General features: G+C 33.2%; 1 protein-coding gene across 1 annotated transcript; it reads left to right on the top strand.

The window, feature by feature from the left end:
* Positions 1-929: 929 nt before the first annotated feature.
* Positions 930-1,082, top strand: GLRG_10152 (uncharacterized protein; the record flags this gene model as incomplete). The annotated part of the gene is made up of 1 exon (XM_008100837.1): positions 930-1,082. A coding segment is annotated over one exon (153 nt), but the record flags the coding sequence as incomplete, so codon positions are not given.
* Between the last annotated feature and the right edge of the window lie 9,969 nt (positions 1,083-11,051).

The raw sequence follows: 11,051 nt of genomic DNA on the forward strand, positions 1-11,051 counted from the left end.
GACATCAGACACATGAGACGAAGGGGCGGGTGCCGACGAGACTTGGCATCTCGTAATTCCTGACAACGTGCTCAATTTACCTTTGGGATCTGAAGCAGAACGTCTTTGCTTTCGGCATGCCTCGTGTCGAGTCATCTTGGCACTTGAAGGGCCTCCCTTCGGGCAAGCGTTGTTAATCATGGTTCAGCCGAGGCGTCCCCCCCCCAAATCACTGACCGCTAACTAAGTGTGTGCAGCTTTGCCGTATGGCGAGGTGCGGACGGACGGCGTTCGGCGTGGAAAAGCCGGAGGTTTACCCAGAGCGTCAAAGTCAGTTTTGGAAATTTCCGGGACCGGTCTAGTCGACCCGAAAAGCGACCGGAAAAAGGGAATGCGCATCCGAAGTCGGGGGACCACCGCTAAGCTAAGCCTTGCGTTCGGGACTTCAAAGAACGTTCGAAACGTCCTAGGCGCGCGATGGCTTCGTCTAGCAACCTTGCGTTATTGCCTGCCCACACCACGGTCCCCGGAACTGGGCGCGGGACGTGGGAACTCAACAATGAACATGCTCATCACCGCTGGGGGCTAAATCAGCCCCTACCTCAGAAGTGCCGGCCGGGGGGAGGGAGAGGGGGTCGAGTCGGAAAACCTGGAAAATATCCAAGAACAACGGTTTAGCTGGGGGCTGAAATGACATAGGCGTCAGATCCTCGCTGCTACCTGGCATGGACGCGACTCATGTCAAGACGGCAGTATTGCAGGGCCAAGTTGCACCGAACTGGCTGGCCGGCTGGTTACTTGGCAACAAGGCAAGGTCGCTTGTGGTTAGTTGCGTTGGGCGGCGCCGTTTTCGAGATGCGAGTGAAGGTCGTAGGGAGTTGTTTGTATGATGCCGTATTTGGGGTTCAACCCATCAATGACAGGACAATATCCGTATGGTGTCTTTGAACATGCGGGCCGGGGAGCAGGCCAACCGTACCAACCGTACCAACCGTACCAACCGTACCAACCGTACCAACCGTACCAACCGTACCAACCGTACCAACCTTCTCTCCCCCCGGAGCGTCCAGTTGATTTGCCAATGCGCTACGGAGGTTGCTCGGGTATCAGAGGCGGGAAGGGGGGAAAAGCATGTCCTGTCGAGCGCGCTCCGGGAAGGTAGTGTGGTAGATGAGCGGGATGAGGGGTGGATATGAGGTGGGATGGATCAAGGAACGTTGCGTCATAGGCGCCGATAGAGTCTACAGACAAGCTGATAATGCCCCCCCCCTGACAACCCGAGAGTACCGTGCACAATAACCAATAGGGGCCCGTGCACAGTTAAGCTGATAGTGGAGTAGGTGATAAGGCTCTAACTAATAGATACGCACACACATGTTATAAAGGTCTATAGGTTTAAGAAAAACAAGAGTTTTTGTTCTTCTTGCTCTATATAGTCTAGTAGTAAGTAGTGCTCCTAATAATCTAAAGGCTATAGGTTTAATCCTAGCTTTTTCTAACTTTCTCTAACTTTTTCTTTAGGTAATTCTAAAACGGCTCTACTAGGGAGGGTTAGAATAGTCTATCCCACCCTGCTTCCTCTGCTGCGCTCCAGGTCGGGATAGGCCAAGACTATCCCTTTTTTCCCTCTGTTTTTTCCCTCTGTTTTTTCCCTCTGTTTTTTCCCTCTATTACCTCTGTGGCCCCTGTTTTTTTACCTCTATTTCTACTTTTGCCCTCTATCTATACCCTTATCTATTAGCTATAACTGTATCTATTGTCAGCTTAAGCCTGCACGGGCCAGCGCGCACGGTACTCTCGGGTTGTCTCGGGTTGTCAGGGGGGGGGCATTATCAGCTTGTCTGATCGCTTGCGCCGATAAGAGTCGCTTGCATGCAAGGCGTATCTGTACCGTATACACTTGATAAACCGACATTCCACTTTTTTTTGAGCTAACGAGATGGGGTATAGTGTATCCACCTAGGCTAGGCCGATAATAGAAAGCGGTCAGCCCACCTATCCTATCTTCCTATCTAATCTATCTAGCCTATCCAGCCTATCTAGCCTATCCAGCCTATCTAACTTATCTAACTTATCTAACCCACCACGTTATTTATAATGCCTGACCGCCAGCCGCTAGGCGAAATTAATTAAAATACCCTATTACTACCAGTACGCAAGAAAATAGGTAAAAAGCCTACACCTATTATAAAGCGATAATATATAGCAAAAAAACCTATCTAGTAAGTATAAAGGTTATATTAGTAACTAAAGTAAGTTAACGTACTTATGTACCTTAAGCACTACTAATACCTATCTAATCCTTCCTATACCTATACACAGGCTAACGATACCCCTCTAGACCCTGCTAACGGCCTCTGCTGCCTGACCTTTAAAGAGGCTGCTGCCTACTTCTAAATACCTTACTTAACAGTAGTTTAGTAGTACTAGTAACAGGATAAAATAATCTATCCTGCTGTACGTAATAAGCACTTAAAGTGGCTAGCATTTAAGGCTAAACTTTATAGCTACTTTTAGTAATAACAAGCCTATAAGAAGGTTATTACTACTAGATAGTTTAAGTAGGAGGCCTAGGCCCTTTTTACTGCTATTTACCCTAACACTATTATTACTAGTAACCTACCTAGCTATACCTACCCCTTCTAATTCTCTATAAGCTAGTTTAGTGGTTTTTATATATAATATGGTATTTTACACCGCTAGCTTATAAAGTAAGCCTTAAAGCTACCTACTAAATACCTTACTATTATTACTAACTTCCTCTACTTTAACTAACGGGTTAGTTAGCCTTTACTAGCCTAGTAGCCTATTAGTAGCCTTTAATTTCCCCCTAACTGTATTATTAACTTTAATAAGACCCCTATACCCTTTAAATACCTTAATAAATTAACGTAGGCACCTTAAGGGGCCTGTACTATAGCTAGTAAGACTAACTATAGTGGCTAGAGTAAGCAGTAAGCCACTTTAATCCTTTATATCTTTACTAATAGGATTTAATAGCTGCTGCCTAAGTTAATTTTTTATAGTAGGCCTACTAATAGTAGTAGTTACCTTAAGGCATATAAGGGTAACTTATATAATAAGGAGGTTATAGTTAAGTATAATAATACGGCCTATAATAATAAATACCTCCTTAGGCAGTAGCTAACTAATAAATTCTTCTCTCTTATAGCAGGGTAAGAGTATTTATTAGTTATAGACGTTACTACCTTTTATAAGACCCTTACTATACTATTATAACTTTAATTTTATTATATTACGCCTAGCCTTATACTGCCTAGTATAACCTTCCTCTTTTAACCTCTAGATACTGCTATTAATAAGCCCTTTAAGCAGTAGTTATCTAAAGTAACAGATAAATATATGTAGTAAATAGAGTAAGCTACTACCTGCTAGCCTAGTAAGCCTATTTAGCCTATCTAACCTATCTAATCTATCTAACCTATCTAATCTATTTAACCTATCTAATCTATTTAACTTATCTAATCTATCTAACCTATCTAATCTATTTAACCTATCTAATCTATTTAATAAGGCCAGCTAGGCCAGCCTATTAAGTGGTCTATATTAATAAAACGTATAATAGTTATATATATAGTTATAACAGCTACCTGTCGCCTAGCTAAAAAGGGTAATATAGTCTAGTAATCCTTTCTTTAGTGTAGGATTAGTACAAATCTAGATAGGAGCGACATTAACAAGATTTAGATTAAGGACATACTAAATAAGAAGATATTATAGGATAGCTAGGATAACTTTAACTATAACGCCTACGTTAAGAAGGAAATAACCTAAGAAGAGATACCTAACGTTAATATAGATAATAACTGCTAAGAGTATATATCTCTAGCTAAAGACGTCTAGTAAGCTATTAGAGGCAGTTTAACGAGGCTATAGGAAATCTAGCAAGATGTGGATAGGAGGAAATCTAATGCTAATTTAAAGTCTGTTTGCTGGCCCTTGCCACCTAATTTGCTTCTGACGTACATGACTAACCCCTGCTTTTGCCACCTCTAGATCCCTGCTTTCTGCTAGCACGCTAACCCCTTTCTAGCGGCCGCGATACCCCTTGCCGTTAGCCTGAAAAAGAGTGGAATGTCGGTTTATCGAGTGTATACGGTATAGGTACTTGTCAAAGTGGGCAATGCGGCCATGAATGCCTGGATGAATGTGGGGTAATTGACGGCGAATGCGCTAGTCATTTTCTAGATAGATTTCCCTACCTAAAACAAAGGAAAAATTATGATCTGTGCATTTTGCCCCTTAATAGGCAGCCGATTGGTGATGGCCGTGGGCTATAGGAAGAGTTATATACATATAACAGAGTAATTAATTAACGTAAGGTTATTACTGCTAATTACGCACTTTAATAATTAATAGTCTAATCTATAAGTTACTAATTAATATTACTTAAAGCGATATATAGTATATACGTAATATATATATAGATATTTATAATAACTAATAAATCTACTACTTAAAACGCTGTACTTAACAGCCTAGCTAATTAGTAGCTATAGCTTATAGAGCTTAAGCAAAAGGCCTAGGGATATAAGTTATAAGACGTAATTAATCTAGACGCTAATAATAAGTGCTATATAACTATAGTAGATATTATTAACAGCAGGCTAGAGGAGCTAACTATTACTAACTACCTAATAACTAAAGAAGTAATTAACTAATAGGCCTAGGATAATTTAACTACTAGGCTAATAATAAGGTTATAGACCTTATTATACTAAGAAATGCGACCGTACAAAAGAGTACGCAGGTCACCTGTTTTGTTACTGCAATTAAATGGTTACACACTTATAAGGGCAATTGATATCTAACTCACCCCCTCAAGGGCTTACGAAGCTTATAGGCCTTGGACACGTTATGTTATGTGAGGTAGAAACCCTAGATTCCTAGGTAAAGACCCTCTATTATGTGTGTCGCGACCGTGCATCGAACTCAGTCAATTGAGATTGACTGGGAGCTGGGCTCATAACCACTAAGAAATGACAGGTAGATCAGTAGGTTAACTGGATAGATAGGGAAATAGATAGGTAGAAAGATAGGTGTAGTTTTATTGTGCTTAGAAGGCATAGAGAGCTAGAATCCCTTAAGGGGATCTTATCTCTATATATAATTAACTAACTTCTATATTTCTAGTAATATATATATTAACCTTTATATTATATTATACTTATTATACTATTATATAGATTTAAAACCTTATATTGTTACAGCTTGTTTTAAGCTAGTTACAGCCTGTTACACTACTTGTTACAGCTTGTTACCGTATAATACGGTCTGTTTGATATCTAGTTTTATTTAAGTGGATATTTCTATTTTTAGTACCCTAGAGTAAATCTAGTTACTAATTATATATATCTACTTTTTATACTTCTTAGAGACAGAGTACTAGAGAGTAAATCTCTATAGGTCTATATCTAGAAGTAAAGGTTATATTAGATATCTTATATATATATAGTAGTGTTACTTTAAGGTTATAAATAAGGTTAAATTTAAGGTTAAATTTAAGGTTATAATTATATAAGCTTTTATATCTAAGTTACCTCCTTAAGGTTTATATATTTATATAAAGCTTACGTGTTATATAGGTAAAAAAAAAGAAAAAACCTAGTATATATATATAAGGGAAAACTTTAAACCCTTTATAGTTATATATAGTAAAAAAATCCTTATAATAAGGTAAAAAAAATTAAGAAGGGGAAACCTCTTTTATTCCTTATATTCTAAAGCCTTATATTTTATATTACTTATAGGCTTAGGTAAAAACCCCTTTATATTAAGATTTATAGTATCTTTAAAGTAGTTAATTATATTATTATTAACTGCTTTTGTAAATATATCTGCTAAATTATTTACAAAGTGGACATGATATAGTTTAATATCCTTATTATTTATATGTAATCTAGAGAAGTAATATTTAATATCTATATGTTTAGCTCTTTTATGTAGTTCTAGATTTTCTGCTATTCTCTAAGCAGCTTCGTTATCTATTAATATTATAGGTTTATTTAATTCTAAATCCAGATCTAATTCTTTATATATATATTTATAAGAATTATATAGGTATATAGCTTCTTTAGTAGCTTCTGTTAAGGCCATATATTCAGATTCACAGCTAGACAAAGCTACTGTTTTCTGTTTTATAGAGTTCTAACTAATAATATTATAGTAACCAAAGATAAATATATAACCAGAGGTAGATATTCTATTATCTAGATCTCCAGCCTAGTTAGAATCTATAAAACCTACTATCTGTAGGTCTACTTTACAGTCTATTACTAGGCCTAGATTAGGATATTTCTTTAAATATCCCTATATATAATCTAGAGCTAAAAAATGCTCTTTAGAAGGATTACTCATATATTAGGCATATATATTAACAGCATATATTATATCTGGCCTAGTTTTTAAGCTAGTGTAAAGTAAAGAGCCTACTTGTTGCTAATATATCTTTATATCCTCTTCAGTAGCCTGGTTATTATTTTTCCTAATTTTTAAGTTAGGATTAACAGGACTATCTCTTAGATTTATATCATTCTTATTAAATTTCTCTAGTAATTTATTTATATAACTAGTCTAATAAATATATAGGATCTTATTATATTTATCTATATTTATTTTATTCCCTAGAAAAGTATATAGAATTCCTAAGTCTTTTATATTTATATCTTTACTTATAGTATTATAGAAATAATCTATTTCTTTATTAGTAAGGCAAATAATTATTATATTGTCTACGTGGCAAATTATAGCCCCTTTTATCTTATTATTATTAGCTATAAAGATCCCTTTATCATAAGGATTTTCTTTAAATCCTAATTTATTTATAATAGATTTAAAGTATTTATACCAGAGTCTAGGGCTCTGTTTAAGCCCATATAAGGCTTTATTTAACTTACAGTATAAGCTTTTATCTATATCTTTATTATTATAGTTATATTTATAGGTATTACTCTTAAAATTATATATAAAACCAGTAGGCTGTTTAACATATATATTCTTATCTATATTAGCATAGCAAAAGGCATTAGTAACGTTAAATTGCCTTAATTCCCAGCCTAGTTTTATAGCTAATATAAGTATAGCTTTATAGTTTTCTAGCTTATAAGTAGTAAAAAAGGTTTTTAGGTAATCTATACCTATATATTAATTATAACCTTATACTACCTATCTTGCTTTATATTTTAAAGTATTATTATTATTATTTTACTTAAGAGTATATACCTATCTACCTCCTAACGGTATTACCCCTTTAGGTAGTGTAGTTATAAACCAAGTTTTAAATCTATCTAAATTTTCTACTTCTTCTATTATAGCTTAAATCTATAGCTTATATTCTTTACTAGAAATAGCTAATTTATATATAGAAGGTGTATTTAAAGTAGATATAGATAGTATAAAGGTTACCTTTTTAGTTATATTATTCTTATTTTGCCTATTGTTTATAGTGGATAGGATATAACTAATATTAGGGCAGTCTTTTATAGTTATAAGCGCTTTTTCTTAATCTGCTACCCATTTATAATCACTAAGGTCCTTTTTATTTAGCTTAGGAATTTCTACTATTATCTTAGTTTTATTATTATCTTTATCTTTAGTATTTTCTATATCTTCTTCTAAAGGATTCAAGGCTTTTAAACCACTATTATTAGTTATATTACCACTTATTATATTATTATTATTAGAAGAAGGTAATATAAATTAATTTTCTAGAATTATTATATCTCTAGTCCAAAAGGCCTTTTTCTTCTAAAAATCATATACTTTATATATATTTGCTTTATTATTATAGCCTTAATAGCCTTATTATCTAGTTTCTTTATCTTAGGATCCTGATTTTTATAGTAACAGATAGATCCAAAAGTAACTAGGTTATTTATATTAGGCTTTTCTTTATTTACTATCTCATAAGGGGTTTTATAATTTATAGACTTATAAGGAGTAATATTATATAGATCTATTACTATTAGAGCAGCTTCACCCCATAGATATAGAGGTAGATTAGCTCTTAATAATAAAGCTCTTATTTTATTAGTTATAGTCCTTATAACTCTTTCAATAATACCATTAGGTTCATAAGTATAAGGCACCTTTATATTATAATTAATACTATTTATTATATAAGTATGATTTATTAGATTATTATTAAATTCAGAGCCTCTATCTGTATTAAAGTTCTTTATTTTATTCTTATTAATATTCTTAATATTTATATACTTTAATACAGCTTTATTTACTTCTTCTGCTTCTTTAGATCGTAATAATGTTATAGAAGCTTCCCTAGAGGTCTTTTCTAAGAATATTATAAACTATTTATATTTATTATAGGTAGGAGGGGTTATAGGGCCATATAGATTACTTGCTACCTTTTCTAGGTAATTATATTGCTTTTTATTATTATCTGATATTTTATTTACCTTAGTAGTAAAATTTGCTTTTAAACAGACCTTACAGTTATATTCTAAAGGTATTTCTATATTATTAGTTATATTAGTATTAATTTTTAAAGCTTTTATAACCTGTGGACTTACATGGCCAAGTCTATTATGCCACTTTATATAATTATCTTGTTCTATATTTTTAACCTTATTAAAGGTATATTTCTTTCTAATAGTAGAGGTATTCTTAATAGTATTTATATAGTTATTAGGTTCTATATTAAGAGCCTGTAGATCCTTCTTTTTATATGTTTTTATATTAAGGAAAAATAGCTTATCTTTAAATACCCCTTTATAAAGTGTACTATTATCTTTTATATTTATTAAGGTAACTGTTTTATTCTAAAATAAAGAAGTAATATTTAGCTTTCTAAGACTATTTTGGCTTAATAGGTTAATACCTAACTGTGGCATATAGAAACAGTTTTTTAATATATATATATTATTAGTAGATAATCTACTATTAGACAGTTCTATAGCAATATCTCCTATAAGGGTTATCTTCTGTTGTTTTGCTTCTCCCTAATTTACTGTTTTATTTACAGTTCTAGTATTTATAAATAAGGATTTATTAGATATAACATTTATAGTTACAGCAGTATTAAGGCAAAATACATTCTTATTTATATCTACAATAGGTCTATCTATATTACCTATTTTATATATATTAGAAGAGTTATTTTTATAAGATATAGAAGGGTTATTACTTACTATATCTTTGAAGTTTAGATCTTCGTCTTCTGGGGTACCTATTTCTAGGTTTTCCTCTTTATCAATATCCATATCCAGCGTAATATTAGCTGTTTCTTCTTCTTCTTCTTCATCAGATAGGGTTTCCTCTATAAGGGCCCTTCTAGCTAATAAAGCCTTCTGTTTTCTTTCTAGTTATAACCTTTTAAGGTTAGACCTTTCTTTATGGATTTTATATATCTCTTTTCCATCTATAGGTTTATTTATAGGCTTTTTCCAGCCTTTTAGAGCCTTATTTAGATGCAAGAAAAGGCAATCTGCTACTTCGTGGCTTTTCAGCTTACAGTAGGTACAGTATAATCCTTTCTGCTTTTTCTAGGGCTTTTTATTTAACCCTTTTGTATATAGTATAGTATTAGGCTTCCTTTTTGCTTTATCTATTAGATTTGTAAAGAGAGAATTAAGATTATAGGCTTCTGGATCCTTTCGTAAAGCTTAAGTAATATTAGTAATAAAACCATTATAGCTCTCATCTAGGCTATTTAAAATCTAAGCTATTATAACCTGTTTAGGTAAAGCAATAGATTTTAAAGCTAGGTTATCTATAAGCTCTTTAACCTTATTAAGGTAGGCTTCCATAGAGTCAAAGGAATCTAGGGAGGTATTAAAGAATTCTTTACAGGTAAGATATTCATTGGTAAATCCTGTAGGCTCATATAGATCCTTTAGTTTTTTCCAAGCTTTAAATCCTAATTTAGAATCTTTTATAACCCTTAGAGGGCTATCCTCACAGAAAAGCTTTATATAGGCAAAAGCCTTAGAATTAGCCTTTATCTAAGCAGCAGTAGTAGGTACTACATCCAGAAAGTGGATATCTTTACTAATAAGTAAAGCCTTAAACCTAGTTGCCTAGGTAGAGTAATTCTGGCTGCTAGAAAGTGCAGGTATAGTAACTTTATCTATCTTTTTCTTATTTTATAGGTATCTTATAGAATCGGCTCGGAATCGATCGTTGTAGTGGTTGGATGGAGATGGGGATAGTATCGTTAGATTTGTGTTGAAAAGAGGATTCGAATAGTGGTAAAAGATATTCGTTTAGATAAAGGTTGGTAATGTTATAAGGATAAAGAGGATCCAGGTAGTATAGGAAGATATCTAGAGATCAACTCTAATAGATATCTTAGAAAGATATAAAGAAAAAAGGGTCTTATCCAGTCTTTATATTGCAAAAGCTGGGCTCATAACCAATAAGAAATGAGACCGTACAAAAGAGTACGCAGGTCACCTGTTTTGTTACTGCAATTAAATGGTTACACACTTATAAGGGCAATTGATATCTAACTATTATAACTAGCGTAGTTAGTAGCTAAGGTAACTAAGCTTGCCTAACTATCTAATACAGGTATTAAGTAACTTAAATATAACAAGAAGGTCTACGTCTGTTACCTATATAAATAGGAAAAGGCTAAAAAGAATATTAATAGTATTATAGCCTATATCTATTTAACTATTAATCTAAAGCTTAAAGTAAAGTGTTATAACAGTAAGAAATTACTATATAAATAGGTAAAGAATCTTAAGGCTAGAGCAGGTATACTGCTATATAAGGCAAAGGATCTTACTATTACTAAGTATAAAAAGGTTATAAGAAAGGCTATATATTATAAGGTTATAAATATAAAGGAGTTAGAGAAATAGATAAATAAATAGGAAGAAGCTATATCTAAAGGCATCTAAGTTAAGTAGTATTTAGTAAAGTTAATTAGTAAATAGTTTTTACTGTTAATAAAGGCACTAAAATATATACTATTAGCGCTATAGGTTAAAGCGTATAAAACTACTAATTACCTACTTACTTATAAAGGTAGGCTTCTTTACTATAATGTAATCTTAGTAATCTAGGCTTAGATTATAGTAGAGCTAGAG

The sequence above is a fragment of the Colletotrichum graminicola genome (assembly GCF_000149035.1).
Source record: "Colletotrichum graminicola M1.001 genomic scaffold supercont1.56, whole genome shotgun sequence".
In the NCBI taxonomy this organism is placed as follows: Eukaryota; Fungi; Ascomycota; class Sordariomycetes; order Glomerellales; family Glomerellaceae; genus Colletotrichum; species Colletotrichum graminicola.